The 19,413-nt window shown below is 33.7% G+C and overlaps 1 protein-coding gene across 3 annotated transcripts in view; it reads right to left on the bottom strand.

The window, feature by feature from the left end:
• The window catches only part of clu (clustered mitochondria protein homolog), a 502,466-nt gene that overhangs the window by 98,264 nt on the left and 384,789 nt on the right, over positions 1–19,413 (bottom strand). For all 3 annotated transcript variants that reach the window (XM_090401006.1, XM_090401005.1, XM_090401004.1), the window contains exons 22-24: positions 11,195–11,272; positions 2,191–2,261; positions 56–128 (exon numbers count right to left, since the gene is read on the bottom strand). In XM_090401006.1, coding sequence (XP_090257132.1) covers positions 56–128; positions 2,191–2,261; positions 11,195–11,272 — 222 coding nt within the window. The remainder of the gene's footprint in view (positions 1–55; positions 129–2,190; positions 2,262–11,194; positions 11,273–19,413) is intronic.

Consider the following 19,413-nt stretch of genomic DNA (forward strand, 5'->3'; position numbering starts at 1 on the left):
AGAAATTACCAAATTATTCCAATTTTGGATATATATACTTGTAAATAACACTTACCGCAATATATTCTAACTGAGGACTTTTAAGTAATAAATCTACAATCTTGCCAAGATATCGGATGTTGACACCCCTATAGAAAATTATAAAATATTTACAGGTATCAAAATATATTATTTAATAAATTATTATTAATAAATTCATAATATAACTATGATCAAGTTAACCCACATACAAAATTGTAAATAATTACTTTTAGTATTAATAATGAAAAATACTAAAAGCATAATGTCAGAACCTGAGCTCTTTGAAATTTTGTGAACTTTTTCTAAAACTTTAGAAAGAGCTGACATCAAAAATTCTAATGGATTTATACAACACTTTAGGTAAAAGACATTTTAATATGAAATTTCAAGTATCTGGAAATTCTTTATAGCCAAATTTATTCAAACCAGTAGACTCTGTAATATATTGATCTCAGAAAGTCTTGATTCTAAATCTACACTTTTAAGTATTATAGATTTTTCATCTCAGTCAAAAGCATATTGAACATAATCTCTAAACTATTATATTCTTTTTGAAAATAGATCTTTTCCTTAAGTTTGTTATAACGAGTTTAGTGCAGCCAAAACACTAATGATGTTTGCTATTTATAAAGTTCTGTATCTCAGAGAGATGCAGAACTCTCTCTAGCTAGACCTCTTCCCTCTCTTTTTCTCTCTCTCTCTCCCCCCTATTTCTCCCCCCATACAGGTTTATATTTAAATTATGGAGACTACAACCATATTAGGAATAATTAATTTAATTCAAACTTCATATTAAGGGCATCTGTAATGTGTGTGTGTGTGTGTACAGCCTCCAAAATAGAGGCTGTCACGATCAGATAGTTGAGAAATCATGGGAATATAACAAAGATATGTATTCAAGTTTTGTAGATCTGGAAAAGGCATATGACATTGTGCCAAGAGAAAAGCTATTCAAAATGCTACAGTTATATGGTCAATGGGGAATTATATCAAGCAATACTTAGTCTTTATTTGAGTTGTAAGTCAGCAATTCAGCAGTAAGTCAGCTGTACTTCCTTCAATTCTTAATAGAATTGAAGTACAGGAAGATGGTTTAATGCTAAATCTGGGGTTAGACAAGAATGTACATTATCCCCTCTGTTATTATCTATACAGATCATATTATGAAGTAAAGTGGTATTAAACCTGATATCAAAATTGGAGATGTTAATCTCAGTTTTTTACTTTATGCAGATGATGTTATACTTCTAAATAAATCTGGTACAAGTCTACAAGATTCCCTGACTAAATTGAATAACTGTTGTAATAGATTTGGTATGAAGGTCAGCAATAACAAGACAATGAAAATAGGCAGAAGCATTGAAAATATCAACTGCACTGTGAATGGAGAACCTATAGAACAAGTAAAACATTTCAGATACTTAGGCACAATTTTTAGTCAAGACGGTAAAATAAATATGGAAATAGAAAAACAATCAACAAAGCTAGTATGGTAAGAGGTCAACTGAAATTAGCAAAACAAGTGTTTGCTGGATTGGCAGGAAAAAGACCCAGAGGAAGACCAAGATATAGGTGAATTGATACAGTAAAAAGTGTCTTAGAAGACAGAAATATAAGATTTGATAATGTTGGAGTCTTGACAGGTAACATTGATTTGGAGGAAAATTGTAGATAGGAAGTTAGTAATGATGTAGGTTTTTCATGTAGTACTATCATGTCCTGTACATGTCAGAAATTTGATGACACACAGATTAGCTCTTACTCCCCTCCCCACATTCTCTCAGGGCACGTGTTGAATTACTTGCTAAGAACTTTATATACAATTTCTTCTTTTTTAGGACTGCCTCTAACTTTTGGATCCACCATGAAGTTCAGACTTTTTTCTATTCTTCCAAACTATTTTGCCTAAGATTAGAAACAAAACAGTTAACGAAAGACTAGTTTTCAGTATTCATTGACTGCAACAGTCTTGAGGAAAAGATCTATGGCATTGGTGAACTGCTAGATTCAGTGGTAGAACGATATTTATATTGAAGATATCTGAGAAGTAGGCCTTAATAATGTCTTAAGAGATAGTGATACTTGATATATTTCTGAGAACATTATTTCATCAGTATAATTTTTTTTATAAATAATCTGAAACTATTTAGTAAATAGGACAGCACTTACCTTGAATGTAATGCTTCAGTAAGAGTGAGGCCATCAATTGGAGATGCTGAATGATCAAGGCAGTCTCTTACCTAAATATAAGTTAAACTATTTTATAAAAAAAACTGGTGGGATTATTAACTCTTATATTGTCCATCAGAAAATTAAAAATTCTAGCTTTCATTTTTCGATGGGTACCTTAAAGAAATGACAGAAGTCCATACTTTACCCAAACTGTAAACTAAGGCTATCATTTTTTTTCTGTGTGATAAATATTCATGTTACTTACATATAATTCTTGTAGATAGGCTTATACATTGGTAACATGAATATTAAATTATTTAAGGAATTTACAACGTATACTAGAATATTAATTAAAAGAAACTAATAAATACCTCCTATATTTAGGCAATGTCACATTGCCATCTTCATGGGAACATACAACAATGACACATGCATGCAGGCACTACAAAAAGCAAATGAAGCAGAAGAGAGAAAACTACTGTTGTTCCTAGAGTCCTAAAAGTACCCCCCTAGTGGGCTATATTGGGTTGTCTTGGCTGTTGGGCTGAAGTTCTCAAGATACAAGCTTCCCAAATTTGGGGCAGTCTCATGTACCCAAATTTGTTGAGGTTTGAAAAGTTTTTTTAGAGCTGAGGCTGAGTCCATGAACAATCTAACATATTTAAATTTGCTGTGGTGTATTAATGTGGCTTTCTTCCAACGTATTCTGTGGCAGGTATCCAGAGCATGGTCTGCAAGCCCAGAGTGGCTGTACTTACATATAAATCAAAATCACCTAAATAGTTATAAATTGTTATAATATAAATTCCGACAACCTCAATTGTTTGGATCAGACTAACTCACAAATATAAGATTCCTGCTAAACACATCTCTAAAAATATACATTCATACATAAGTATTTCTCACATTTTAAATGAGTTATATTTGCTTCTGCCTTTAAGGTTAATTCATTTTTAGAAAGTTTTAGAATTATTTACAAATTGCCTCTTACATATGACTTGGTTTTAACAGGTCAACAAATTTTGGCAGTTTAAGTAAACAAGTGAATTAAACCTGAAACAGCAACTAACCATCAAATATTCATCTTCATGTCCAAATTAATAATACTGATATAATTTAATGTCAATAATAATAATAATTATTATTATACAGGCATCACCGTGAAGTCCAAAATACTGTTAAGTACAGTATTTCAGAATGAAGCAGTAAATATTGTTCAATGATAAAACACAACTACTTCTGTCAATCTCATTCCTCATCATTATTATTCCAAAGATGACTCTGTTTCTCTCACCTCCTCCAATCATGTACTGAAAAATTTCTTCTGCATCAACCCTATAGATGCTTTTTTTTTTTTTTTTTTGAGAATTCGCATTTCTATCAAATCTCTTTTCCATGTATCCAAATATTTTCTAATGCACAAACTTTCAATCTATCATCATTATAAGAAACAGGTTATAGAGCTGCTACCATCTTGGTCACATGCCTCTGGATTCTGTTCACTACTTGCTCATCCACAAGAAACTCAAGCAAACAAATGCACAGCAGTACAGATGACTACATATCATCTTATTAAAAGGGTCTCATAAAAATCTTGACTTCCTGGTCACCACATATTAATCTGTTTTTAATATCCAAGTGATCCTTTAAACCATTTTATCTGTTTTTGCAGTATCATGCCTCCTGAACTGTCAATCATTCCCAAATCCTTGCCACTGTCACATGTTTAATGCCCATTGGCATTATTACTTTGCAAACTGATCAGGCAACCATTATCCTCTATCCACACTATCAATCTATTTGAAATCATCCTGCAAAACCTCAACATCACCTTTATTAACTACTGCCTTCAGTAGTGTTTAACATTCATCAACAAAAACTAGACAATCCACCTCAAATCATCTCCAATAAGTTTATGTAAAGATTAATTAGCAGTAGCTCAAGTATAGAATCCTGTAGCACACCACTTTCTTTGCAAAGAAAAATACGTCACATGTCTTTGTTTTGATTCTATTCCACCAACTACCTTTTTTTATTTCATGGTCTAAAATAGTATACACTTTTTAATAAACATTTTTATGTACTATAGCAGCAGCAGCAGCAGCAACCATCTATATCTTGTCTATATTTCACACAAGATAGCCTAAAATGCATGATTCTCTTTACCAACAGCTTCTACCTGAACTCCTACTCTTGTTAGTTGCAAATTCTTCTTCATTTTTTGGGGGGGGGGGGGGGGGGAATTCTTCCCTTGAAAAAATCCTACCTGACAAATGCATTCCTATTCTATTCCTATGACTGTATCCTTCTATGTTAAATCTCAACATTTTTTCCATTTATATTTGATATTATTATTAAGAGAAACTTTAATGAGTCAGAGAGTCACCAGCTGTCATATTTGTTCTTAAATTCATTCACACTACTTGCACACACAACATTAAATGGCAATCCATTCCAATCACGCACCACTCTATGAGTGAAAAATCTAGATCTCATCCCTTTCTCAGCTTCCAAGGATGCCCTCTTGTCCTTTCCTCCACCATCCATAAAATGAAAAATTCCATCAACTGAAATCCTGCATGACTCTTTTAGAAATTTGTAAGTCTCAATCATATCACCCCCTCTTTGCTAGTGTCTATAGTCTATAAATTTTCAATCTGTCATCATAATTAGTATTTCACAATCATAATATTTTAACTCCCCCCCCCCCCCCCCACTGTATCAGAATCATCACAGAAACCAGGAGAGACTTGCATGCAATAGCCCAAGTGAAGCCTTATAGAGATGCAAAATGGCATCCTTATCTTTACATGTCCAAGTTTGTTTCAGCATTGCAATTATCCTCTGAGTTGTATTTGCAATCTTTGCTATATGGCCCTTAAACTTCAAATTCCTATCCACTAAAACTCCAAGATCCCCCAGCCTGATCAGTTTCTTGTAGCATAATCCCACCAATGTAATATAACATTGGATATCTAATCTCACCAAAGTGCATGACTTTACATTTACTAACATTAAACTGACAGCCATTTTCCTATGACCACAATTCCAGTCTCTATTCGAATCATTCTACTAGTAGTAGATGCCACATTCCTGATTACCCTACCTCAGCTATTTGCTGATGATGCAGAGATAGGCAGATCCTTCCCATGTCATTAATGTACAGATTGAATAACAATGAACTGATCCCCGTGGTACACCACTGGAAGAGCCTTCCTCATGAAGTACATCCCCACACATGGCACCGATGTGCTTATAGGCTCCTTGGCCTCTCGTGTATGGGATGAAAAAAAAAAATTAGCTCTACCTACTCATTCATTCTTAAATGCTAACCATGTTCTACTTCCTAACTGCTTAATTTTATAATATGATTCAGCTCAAATGTTATCAAAAATACACTGTTCAAAGTGTTCCATGGAACTTTGAACTGCATTCGACTTATTTCTGATAACATTTCACTTAGACCTACTCAATAGTTCAGATATGTGGATGATATTTTTGCAATGTGGAATGGCTCTTCCTCAACAACAGTTACAACAGCTTCTTTCTTAATTAAATGCACTTCATTCCATGATCTAATTCACTATAGAAGATGTAAATAAGCAATTAGACTTTAGTTCTTTTAATGCTTCGACAACCAGATGGTAGCCAACATTTTTTGTTTTTCTGAAGAAGACTTGTGCAGGCCATTATATCTATGCTGAATCTCATCACCATCTTAGTCAAAAGACTGGAACTATTAAAATATTAGTGCATCATGTCCATTCTTTATGTTCTTCAGTTAAACTGTTGCAGAAACAATTACAGCATATTAATTACATCTTTTTATCTAATGGTTTTAAGGATTTCTTCTGTATCTCTTCAGATACAGAAGAAATAACTCCGATTCCCATCCCTTATGTGCAAGACATTAGTGAATGCATAGTGAAAGTTTTAAAACCATTGAATATGTTTGTTGCTTTTCACCCCATCAGAAAAATCTCCAACTTTCTCACTTCTAATAAGAACAAGCTTCCATCGCTCAATTATTCAGGCATCTACCAGATTCCTTGCTCTTGTGAGTTATCTTATTTTGGACAAACAGGAAGATCTGTTTTTATTCAGCTAGAAGAATACAAATCTTATATTAAATACCACGAGCCTGAAACAGTCTGGACTTGCAGCGCTTGCTATCAACACTAAACACAGAGTTCATTGAAACAAACAAGAATTCTTCATAAAAGTCACTTCCTCATAGAACAGCTTTATAAAGAAATGTGAAATTTTCTTCACTGTCCTAACTTATGAGATTTGATGGTCTATGTCTCTCCTCTTTGTGGAAGATATATGAGGGGGGACTGAAAAGTTCTGATAAACACTTAGAACAAAAACGACTGGTAAGGTTAGTGAAACAAGGAAAAACTTTTCTCAGAGGGTTGCAAATGATGCAGCAGCTTGTAACAAGTGCATAACAGTTCATGGGGAATATGTACTATAGTGTGTAAGTTACATGGTTCTACCTCAATTCCTTCATGTTGATTATTACACCTTTTAGTACTTTTTAAATTGGCACATCCTTTTAGTACTTTTTAAATCAGCTAATCTTTCCTAACTTTATTTTGTCTAAATATAATTATTTTAAAATTAAGTTAGGAAATTACTGACCTTTTATAGTTATCTCATATTAGCTACTTAAGTGGTGCCAATTATATATTTGGTTTAAGACTTTATCCAAGTGAAAGCAAACAATGTTTGCACCTGAAGTATTTTCAGGACTGGGGAAACTCGTGATAAAGGTGGAGTAAGTTCTGATCACTTGCCTTAGTATCTCCCATAATGCAAAGCACATCTCCTTGCAGACATGTATAATGCTATGCATTAAGGGAAGGGCAACTATCCAGACCGTTTCGACCTTTATTGAGGTCTCATCAGTGGGAGCCAGACCCAGGGTCTGGCTCCCACTGATTATGATACTTGATGAAAATTCTATGCTAATGAAGTTTTTTTTTTTTTTTTTTTTTTACAAGTTTTCCTCTGATATTATAATTCTTTTAAATATTCCAACTCACGGTATTTCATTATTAAAACTAATTTCACTAGATCCTGTGGAAATGATTCTGAAAGCAGATGTAGTGTATGCTCAAGAGGAATATTTGTAAAGAGAGATTCTATATCAAAGCTGACCATTATATCAGTTGGCTGCAGGAAAACATTTTTCACTTTATTTAGAAAGTCTCATCCATATGCCCTCAAGCCTTCATTTTGGGGTTCACGAAATAAATGCAACAAATTTCCTTGCACATATTTAACCAATAAATTGATAGCTCCTAATTGTATCTTCAATATATGCCTTATTTTAAGCATATTCAATTTCTGTTTTATACAGGTACCCAAATACATTAACAGTTTACTTCATAAAATTCAGCTATCCAGAACTGAAACAGAAGACAACTATCAGGAAAGATTTTTGCGTTTTTACTTGACAGTTCGACAGTTTGAGTTCCATAAACAGATAATAGCTTTCATCTAATCTACACTCAAAAAAACCATAAATTAAAACACTGAAGATCAACTTCTCAGAAACTTTAATAAGGAATCCACAAAAAAGTATTTATTCCTTATATTTTTCTTTATTTCTTAAAAGGAATCATTTACAACTCTCCCTTTTCTTTTATACATTCCATTTTTTACATCTCTTCTCTCTATGTATTCTCCCTCTTGTGTTCATCAGCTGTTCATTTAATACTACAGTAGTGCATACAATATATTGTCTTATTTGCAACTGTGTGAATGCTGTCACGACAGCCAAGTATGACAAATAGCAGAGAGAAGTTTTCGGTAATAGTAGGCTATGTATGTTTGTTGACAGGCACAATAAAGTTTCTTTTCTCACTTGATGATTACTTCATTTACTGTGCATAAAAAAGTTCTACATGTATTTTAATTCCAATGATGTAGAAGGGTATGCATATATATACCAATTCTTGTTGCTGCTGCTAAATTAGAAAACAAATTTAACTGGTGACTTAAATCCCGAGGCACAGTTAGGCTTAATGGTCTCACTAGTCAACTACTAATAGTGAAACAAGTGCTGATGCATTGATCATCTTACATGTCATTTTTTGACAAATTTAAGATAATGATATTTTTATACATATTTTATTTCACTTTTAATTAACTATCTTTCATAAACAAAAAAGCAAAAACAAAGATATTTAAATATATCTTTACAATGGCTTCTCGTTCTTCCCATCTTACCTTCCACTCTTTATAATCCCTTCAGTATTAATTTGGTAAAATCCCTTAACTAACTTGAAGGTCTATCGCATCACCCCTTTCCCTCCCATCCACCAAATTCTGCAGTATACATTCCCTTAACCACTGTATAACACATTTTGCCACTTTCATGATATTGATCTGATTAACAAAGTCTTCTCTAAAGCCACTTTTACATAGCTTTGTTTTCTTACATTTTCCTCTCTAAGTGTTCCTATTGATGTACTGAAGTATTTTTTATACAATTTTTTCCTATCCAGGATTACCTCTTGAACTTCTTAAGTTCACTATGCACTTTGAATTTTTTTAAATTTCTTGCATAACAGTTGTCCACATGACTTTCTAAATAAACCAGCATTTTCTTCAGATTTTGCCACTGGATGTCCAAGGTTTGGTTCTTGTTTTTAAATTTTCTTTCCCCTCCCCATATAGTTGGCTACAGTTTCTTCTGAAAGCTGCTCACATGATTCCTTTTTTAAAAATATTTCCACCATTGTGAAATATGGTATTCATTTTTTATTGTGCTTGATCACTTATAATGATCAAGTACAATACTACAATGATCACTTATTTCAATTTTTTGTACACTCCTGTACCCTGAACCAATATGAAGGTATTACTATCAACAGAAACATAGTCAATAAGAGTTTTTATTTCTTTTATGTTCTATGTGAATTTATGCAAATTTTTATGTTGGATTATGGTGTTTAGACTTTTGAACTAAAATCCAGCATGCTATTTATTATTAATTATGGTCTTTTAAAAGACCCAAATTTTCTAAAACATCTTTTTGTCAGGTATCCTTTTTTTTTTTTTACTTTGTTGTTTAAAACTCCAACAATAACCAACTTTTCCTTTCTCCTTATGTAAGCTACCACCTCTAATATCCCACAAAAACTTCTGGATCTCTTCCTTAGAACCTTCTGTAGGAAGACAGGTACAAATAAGCTTGTCCAATTTTCTATTTTGATATATGCCTAATATTAATCTAGCTGAAATGTTTGTCATCAAGAAGTTGGGTTGAAATACCCCTTTTCCTGATAACTATTGCCCGAGCATAACATCTTAGTTATTATTTAACAGTGTGTCACTTGTTTTATTCTTCTGTTTCATTAACAGCCATTATTTAATATAATACTGTGTTACTTTTTCTGCTGAATCCATTTTTCCCCCATTCATACTTATGTTGATGGTACTATTGAAAATTTTCACCTTTTGTTACTTTTTAATTTAAGGCTTAGAAATACACCTGAAATATGCTTTCTATCCAACATTCTAGACATTAAAATATTGCAGCTGGAAAAATTGGATAGAGAGGATAAAAGATTAAATTAGAATATAAGCAGTGGAAATGAAAATTCTGCAGTTAAAGGATATACAAGAAATGAAATAATAAAACACCAAAAGAATTAGAGAGAATGTACAAAATGAATGGGACAGGGAAGACCACCAAAGGAAGTAATTAAATATAAACCTGAATTGAAAAGACCATCTCTTAGAGGCTAACAACAGGCCTACACCTTGAATGACAAAGAAATATACTTTTTCTTTTAAAAAAAAATATGATATACCACTTAGTCTCCTGAGTCATAATTAGCAAGCCCACCTGTTTTCTTTACTTTTTGAAGATTACATCTCCACACAGGCTAGATGGAGGTGTGTTCCTGGTTACCCAACTTTGATATTCAAGTGATTCTGATGGAAACGTGCAAGTCAGGGTCATATAGCAGTTTCTTCATGGAACTGGTACAGTAAATCACCACAGGACAGAACAAATTATGTGCAAGCTTGTAATATATATCTATGAATCACACTACCCATGCACACAGTAGATCTCACCATAGCAAGATACAGGAACCAAAGGAATAATTTGTTACAGTGAATGGATAGTTAGCAATGGCGAATTTCCTTTAACATAGCACTCAAATAGTTTTTTTTATAGTGAGTGAGTTTGTTATAATGGTATTTGTTTAGTGAGAGTCAATTTAATGAGCTCAAGGCTGAAAACCTTGAGATACAAAATAAATAATAATAATAATCAATGTTTGTATGTTTATAGCTTGGTAAATGACCAGAGAGGAGAAAAAATCCATGTAACAGTATGAGTTTTTTTTTTCAATATGAATGACCCACAAAACGTTTATCAACCTATATTACATTAGATGGGCTAAATATTTTTTCCACCCAGCTTGAAACAAGCATATAGTGGTCTCACACTAGGTGATGAAATTCATCTCATCTCTTATCATCAAGGTAAAGCAAAATAATCTACATATGTTTTTCTATAGCTATTAGCAAAAATAACTATTTCTTGTGTACTTGACTTTTATTTGCTGCAGGAAAGGAAGAATGGGCCTTCCTATAGTTTTGGGAGTTTGTTTTCATAAAAACCAGTGCATATAGTATAAATTTGTTTTTAAGGAACCACAGAGTAAAAAGGTGGAATTAGAAATTAAGACTTATAAGCATGATGTCATTAGAGAATTCTGATTTTCTCTGATAAAATCACACCAAAGGAACATATGGTTTTAAAAGTTACAAAAAAAAAAAAAAGCAGCAATGCTTTTTTTTTGTTGAGTTAATAATAATGGAGGAAGCAGGAAGACTAAGACCAAACTGTAGTTCTTTGTTTCACAAACAACAACAACAACTTAAATATCTTAAATTTTGAAGTTAATCACTCAAAAGTATATAGCAATAGCAACAAAAACACCTTGTTATAGTTAAAACTAATGTATCATCTTACAAAACTTGGAATCTGTACTGAAAGAAGAAAATCTGCTGCTTGCTTGACCAGCTGCCGTTCTTTCTGCAACTTTTCTGCCTGAAAGAGTAAACAGGGGAAAAAAAAGTACATTGCAAACTCATCTTGCTTGTAAATTTCAATTTAACTGAGTTAAGTCTTCAACAGACTTAAACTCGGGAAAGTCCTTTATTCAGTTTTTTTATATATATATTAAATTCTTAAAAGATTCAAAGTTAAATCCAGAATGATCAGTTTATAACAGTCTTACAGAATCTCAGGAAGAGATTAGGAATAACCGGCAAACATGGAAGTACCTGGATGGACAAGAATTTGTTGAGAATAAGCAATTGTACAGTGAGAAATACAGTCTACATTAGGAGGGAATGAACTGCTTTTTGAATTCTAAGGATGTACAGACATGCCATTTTTCAAGAAAAGCTTGAAGTTATTGATATTCCAAGAAAGGAATATCATCCTTGAATGAAAATTTACATCAGAACAGCTATATTATAAATTTAGTTTGCAATTAATAAAATAATTATTTATATACACAAGGATGATGATTTTTTTTATGGCGCAAAGACATCAAAGGTCATACTGTACCAGGACACAGGTTTACAGAAGTACATATAGTAAACAGTAAGTAGGACAATCGCAAACATTCATGCCCATGGCAGGATTTGAACCTGCAGACTAGAGAGCAGATATGCTAACCATTCGGCCAACCAGGCCAGAAAAGACTGAGTGGGCCTAGAAGTACTCTGGTACTGAAATAAACAACCACCTGTCCTTAGTGCAAATGAGCAAAAAGGAAAACTGATATCAAGCTGCAAAATGAGGACATAGGATAGAAGTTTTCTAAGAGTTATTTGTGCCAGACACAATCAAATGATATGGAAAGTTACAGTCCATTTTCAGCCATAGTGTTCATTTGTGAGGCTTCCTTTAAAAAAAAAAAAAAGTACAGACTACCAGATCTTTTGATAAGCTATCAAACCTGCCACTGTATTTGCCAATTGACTGTACCTGATGATAGATTTTATTACTCTTTTACACTGAATAACTGGAACATCCACTGAAATTTTATTAATACTGAACTTTAAACCCATCTTTCCCAGTTCAAATTATATTCTATCTAGAGGTCAGCAAACTTTTTCTGAGACGAGTTGGAGTAGATATTTTTTGCTTCATGGGATAAGAGATAAAAAAATCTATGAATATCATGTGCTTATAAAGATAAAAATTGAAAAAAAATTTGATTTCTATTAACAAAATTCAGCACATAATTGTGTAAAAACAAATTTTTGAAAAACTAGTGAGAAGTATGGAATTACTTTTTTATGAGACATAATTATGCTTAACTAGAGAGTTCACAGTTAGATAAGGCTGATCTATAAGGAGATTTTATTTCATCCTAGAAATGCCTTTTCTAAGCTAATGACTTTGAATATATATATATATATATATATTCATCCAAGTTAATTAGTGATATGTGCAACAAAAAGTATACATGGCACTCAAAACACTGCAGCACTATGAGAGCGAGCAGAATCAGTGGCAGGAGTGCACTATCGGTCATGCAAAATACCTATAGATGCCAAAGCAGCAATTTTATAATTGTCACAAAACTCATCCTTAGATTGCAGGCCACATAAGTAGTGGGCCACAGTTTGCTGACCCCCATCTAGACCAGTAAAATTATATATCAATATGATTTTACTGGTCAAAATTCATATATCGATATATATTATATAGTCATATAATTTTACCAGATTCAAATACTGGATTTCAAATAATGTGCCGAGTTTGCCATCTACTCCTTTTAGGACTCGATGGCTTTTTTTTTTTTTAGCTCAAATTTTTGGGAAACTGGTAGAGAGGTGATCACCTCTCGCTATCAAATGTAAAGCACATTCTAACATGCCAGATAAGAAGCAACGTTCCCAATTTATCTAGTATTTATCTGTACATACTTGTGTTTTACAGTTTCTTATGCTGAGTTGTGCAAATAAAGATTTTAGTTTTGTCTGGGTGGAAAACCCTACATAACTCGACCTGTGAAATCTGAAAAAGTTCCTCTAGTACAAGAGTGGAGTAAAAAAAAAGTTAAAAGGTAAAATAATTCTTGCATTTCAAAAACTTTACTTGTGGTCTTTGCTGATTTATGTACTGTTCAATAAAGGACTATTTGAGATTAAATGAGAGGCATGTAAAAAACAATACTTTCATGCTACATCCTATATCCAATTTAAAAGTTGATATATACAAACTAGAATATAAAAATCTTTTCATTTCTTTAAATTATAAGTATGTATAAATTTCACACATAGGCTTTTAAAATTATGGTTTTTAAAATGTATTAGTTTGTATTTTTTTATAGTGATAATAAGAGTAATGTCAAACAAACCATGCAGACAAGAGACAGCAATACAAAAGAAATTTAGATGTATTTTAAATAGTGAAATAATTAGTCAACTCTCACAAATCCTGACTAAACCCCCCATTATATCTGACAAATTATATTCCAGTTTTAATCCTTTGCACAAGAATAAACAAAGTTTGCAAGTGAAATATCTACCCAACGAATCTACTTCTATACAGAACTTCACATCAACTGCCTTAATATCTCATAATGCACTTTCTTTTTAACATGATTTCTTCAATGATTTACAGGTTCACTGAGGAGACTTCAATAAAGGTAACCATTCCAAGTAGTGACTACCCATAATAAATAACAATAAACATCAAAAAGAAAGCGTGTTGCATTATGGGATACTGAAAATTTGACATAATAAAATCAACAGCCTCTATATACAAGTAGACTAGTTAGGAAGATATTTCTTGCACAAACTGTGTACACTTGGGGAAAGATTAAAACAATTACAAAGTTTCTTGTCAAGTATAACACTCTTTGTAGACAAACAAACAAACAAACAAAAAAAAATATATATATATATATACAAAGCCCATTGTTACAAAATTATGCTAAAAGATTTTTCCTACAGCAAACTAACTGCTATAATTATTCCAGTGTTCTCTGGTGTTTGCTATAGTGAGTTAACAATGATAAAACCCTTAGGTAACTATTATAGAAATCATGAATGTCTTATTGTAATGTAATAGTTTTTCCTTGTACTGCATGTAATGGTTAATATGTTATGGATATCAGTAGATTTTTCCAATAGAGGGAAGAAAGTGCAACACATTGTAATTTTTGGAGCCAAAAGATTAGTTATTTTGATGAATATAACTGTAAGGGTTGTTTGCTTCATTGTATGATTTTTAAAGGTTTTATTTTTTGTTGTACTATATGATATTTTATATGAAATGGCAGCAATACATGAAATGGTGGTCAATTTCAACATGTAATTTTGTTGGCTGCAGCAAGTGTGAAATGTATACATTTCATAGAAAGAAAGATTTGTGGAAAGAGAACAAAACTAGTGAGTGGGTGTGTCAGAAGTATCTTGACAATGAGTGCTAGAAGTGTGGAGGAGAGTAAGAAGAATGAGAGTGATTAGTTGTATTACTGAATGTGAGAAAATGCAATTGTCAACATCAAGGTTGATGGTTGTGGTAAGAGTGACAACAAGAATGTGATGGAAAACAATGAGAATGACCAGATGATAATGGGAAAGATAGTGCATTTTCATTGAGTTCTGCACTGAACAAAACGCAAGATTCAGTGATGAGAAAAAACATCGAGCAGATGGTATGACACAGAACTGAAAGGAAGAGGCATGAGAGGAGAGAAAGCAGAGCATAAAAGAGTGAAAGGGGGAAAACAAGGATCAAATTTTGTATGGTAATTCAATGATTAATGCTTGAGGAGAGTGCAAAGTTATATTTCCCTGAAGCCAGATTAACGATGTCAGCAAGGCCATAAGGATGCAAAGAAGATTTTATTTTAGCTAGCATGAATGATCTAGCAGGTGACAAGTGCTGTATGTGAGAAGATATGCAAAAGTTGCTAGTACAAGTGAATAAGAAGAGTGAGAAAGTAAAAGTGATGGTATTGATAAACAGCTACTCAGTGATACTGCTAGAGTTTGCAAAAGCATCAGACAGGATTCCAAACTGAACTCTGTTGCATAAATTGAAGCAAATGAGGATGGATATGAAGCTTTGATTTGGATTAGATGGATATGATTTGGATTAGAGGGTGGCTGATACAGATAGTGGTTTATGGAGGAGCTGAGTCTAGGAGAAGGCAGATGACCAGCAGTGTATCACAGGGCTCAGTACTTGGTCCTCTGTTTAATTTGTACAACAATGATATAGGAAATGATTTGATGAAAAATATTCAGTTGTTTGCTGATGATGCAAAACTGGGAATGACAGTCAATCAAGGCAACAGAGGGATCCTGCAGGATGACTTAAATTGGCTGGCAATATGGACAAAGGTAAAGGGCAGCTAGTTTAACATGGAAAAGTGTAAGGCAATGCACTTTAGGAGAAGAAATCACAAACAATATTGATGGAACTGAACTAAAAGAAATTGATGAGGCCAGGGACTTTGGGGCAGGGGTGATTATGGACAGGAGTTGAAAGGTGGTCAAAACAGTTTACATGGCTGTTGAAGAATATACTGACAAGCACAGACAGGGAGATGATTGGTCTCCTTTATAAGGCCACACCTTGACTATTGTGCACAGATCTAGTCATCTAGATTCTAGAGGCAAGTGACAGACTCTGGCAGGTCCATGGAATGTCCCTATGAGAACAGACTGAAGGTCTGTGTGCTCCAAAAACCAGCTGATAGACAAAAGATAAGAGACAAGATAGAAGAATATAAGTTATTAAAAGGGTTTTTATAGGATTAACACTGAAGACAGCACTTAGCAGAAAGGGAACAATTGAGGAATTATCTCTGGAAATTGTGTAAGTATGGTTATTAACAGTGTTAGGACTAGATTTTTTGCTTGGAGGGTGATGAATAGGTTGCCAGGTGGTTGTAAGTACTTCATCAGCAAATGAGCAGTATGATGGGTATTGTGTGATCAAATAATGAATCTTCTGACAGCATGGAGACAACCATATAATAATGATAATTAAATTAATGAAATGCATCGCTATAACATACAAGAAATGCACAGCCAAATCAACTTGATGAGTGCAATACAAGTAATCATCATGGATGACTAATTATCTGAACACTGGATAGTAGTGAACTTCATCATCATCAAATTCCTGCCCTGTACCCTCAAGAGGTGTACAGGATATGATAGTACTATATGAAAAAATTATACTATTATTAACTTCCTATCTACAATTTTTCTCCAAATTGGTCTATTACTTGTCAAGACTCCAACATTATCAGATCTTATATTTCTATCATCTAAGGCACTTTGTACCGTATCAATCCACCTATATCTTGGTCTTCCTCTGGGTCGTTTTGCTGCCAACCTGACAGAAAATACTTGTTTTGCTAATCTTTCCTCACCCATTCTGTTTAAGTGACCATACCACCTGAGATTAACTCTGCTAATGCATTCCTGGATGCTGACAATGTCAAGTTCTTTCCTAATATCCTCGTTTTTAATATGATATTGCCATTGATGCCATCTGTTCATGCTTCTAATCTTTCTCAGGACTCTCATATCTGCGGTGTCTAGTCTTTGGTCAAGTGTTTTACTTCTGACCCAGCTAATTTAGTGTTCTGCCTAATTTCTCTCTTATTCCATATGAATTTATTCATTTGACTTCCCACCATACCAGCTTTGCTGATTCTGTTGTCTATTTCTATATTTAATTTCCATCTTCAGTAAAAATCGTGCCTAAGTAGCTGAAATGTTTTACTTGTTCCACAGGTTCTCCATTCACAACACAGTTGACATTTTCAATGATTCTGCCTATTTTCATTGTCTTTGTCTTTTTATTGCTGACCTTCACACCATATCTATTACAACAGCTATTCAATTTAGTCAGAGAATCTTACAGACTTGTAGCAGATTTATTTAGAAGTATAACATCATCCGCATAAAGCAAAGAGCTGACATTAACATCTCCAATTTTGATATCATGTTTAATACCACTTTCCTTCATAACGTGATCCATATACATAATGAATAGCAGAGGGGATAATGTACATCCTTGTCTCACACCAGATTTAACATTAAACCATCTTCCTGTACTTCCTTCAATTCTAACTGCTGACTTACAACTTAAATAAAGACTAAGTATTGCTCGATATAATGCCCCATTGACACCATATAACTGCAGCGTATTGCATAGCTTCTCTCTTGGCACTTTGTCATATGCCTCTTCCAAATCGACAAAACTTAAATACAGATCTTTGTTATATTCCCATGCTTTCTCGACTATTTGTTGTAAAGTGAAGATCTGACACTGACAGCCTCTGTTTGGACTGAATCCAGCTTGTTCTTCACCAAGCTTTTCTTCCACAATTCTTCTCAACCGTTTCTCAAGTATACTTGCATAGATCTTGCCAGGAACACTCAGTAGGGAAATACCTCTGTAATTCTCATATTCAGTTTTATTTCCATTTTTATATATAGGTACTATGAGAGCTCTACTCCAATCATCGGGAATTCGTCCCTCTGTCCAGGCTTTCTGGACTATGCAGTGCAGCCACTGTAAGGTTTTTATACCACCACACTTCAGCATTTCTGGTCGAATATCATCTATGGTCGAATATCCAGCTGCCTTTACACATTTCAAGCCTTTGATGGCTTTTTCTACTTCAAGTATGGATATGTATTCCTGCCTGCATGCCTGGTCAGTGTTTTTTACCACTGTGCTGTCATCACTGCTTGTTTCATTTAGCAGTTTTTCAAAGTAATTACTCCATACTTCGAGGATATGTTTTTCTCCTGTTTTCATGTCGCCTTTATCATCTCTAAATCTTTTTACAGCACTCTTTCCTCCATTTTTAAGCTTCTTCAACAACCTCCAGAATATCTTACCACCTTCTTGATATTTATTTTGCATGTTCTTGCCAAATTCCTCCCATGACTTTTGTTTAGCCAGTTTTACACAGTGTTTCGCTTTCTTACATTTGTCTCTGTATTCTCTAAGAGCACAAGCTGACTTACTTGCCAGCAACTTTTGATAGGCTTTCTTCTTTTCCTTCACTGCCTCTTTAACTTCCTGTGTCCACCAGGGAGTTCTGATTTTTCTAGCCTTGCAGACAACCTCACCACATGCCCTCTGGATGAATCAATCAGGTTTTTCTTCAAGGCTTGCCAATGAATCGCCAAGGTTTGGTTGCTGTTCTCAAACTCTTTCATTTTTTCTTCAATAATCTTTGCGTATTTTAGTCTACAGTTCACATCTGAGAGCTGCTCAACTTTTATTCGCTTTAAAACTTTCTTGTATGTTATTCTTTTCAATATCAAATTCAATTTTATCCTGCTCAAGACTAAATAGTGATCACTTCCAATTTCAAATCCTCTGTACACTCTGGTATCCTGCACCAGGAAGAAAACATCACTATCAACAATAACATAGTCAATGGGACTTTTCTTATTCCTAGCCTCTTCTCTCCATGTGAATTTGTGCACATTTTTATGTTGGAACATGGTGTTAGTAATAACCAGTCCGTGTCCTGAACAGAAATCTAACAGATATTTGCCATTATTATTACCTTTGCTCTTTTCTCCAAATTTTCCCAAATTATTTTTGTAATCATTCAAGTAGGAAATCTCACAATCATTTCCTACTCTGCTATTTAGATCCCCAACAAGGACCAACTTTTCCTTTTTCGTTATGTCAGTTGCTTTTTCTAAAGCCTCAAAAAATTCCTCCACTTCTACCTTAATAGAACCTTCTGTGGGACCATAGGCACAAATAAGTCTCATTGTCCAGTTCCCCATTCTCATATTTGCCCACATCACTCTACTTGAGACTGACTGCCATTCAAGAAGATTAGCCTCGTATTTTGTGTTGAATACTATGGCTACTCCTTTTCCTTGATTGTCATTGCCTGAATATAACATTTTGTATTTATTGCTCAGAAAAATCTCACCCGTTTTGGTCTTTTTTGTTTCAGTCACCCCTATTATGTTGATCTGGTACTTATCTAATTCCTCAGCTAGCACCATTTCTTTGCCATTCAGGCTTCTTACGTTGATAGTACCGATCTTTAACTCTGGTGATGTTGAGTTGAGGTGTGTTTTCAGATTTGTTCCAGTAGTTGACTTTTCACTGTTCGCCCTGGTTCCCTGGTGAAAACAACGGGGGACTTGTTTAAACGGGTG

Source organism: Typopeltis vanoorti, chromosome 11 (genome assembly GCF_054136105.1).
Source record: "Typopeltis vanoorti isolate ZY-2024b chromosome 11, IOZ_Tvanoo_1.0, whole genome shotgun sequence".
In the NCBI taxonomy this organism is placed as follows: Eukaryota; Metazoa; Arthropoda; class Arachnida; order Uropygi; family Thelyphonidae; genus Typopeltis; species Typopeltis vanoorti.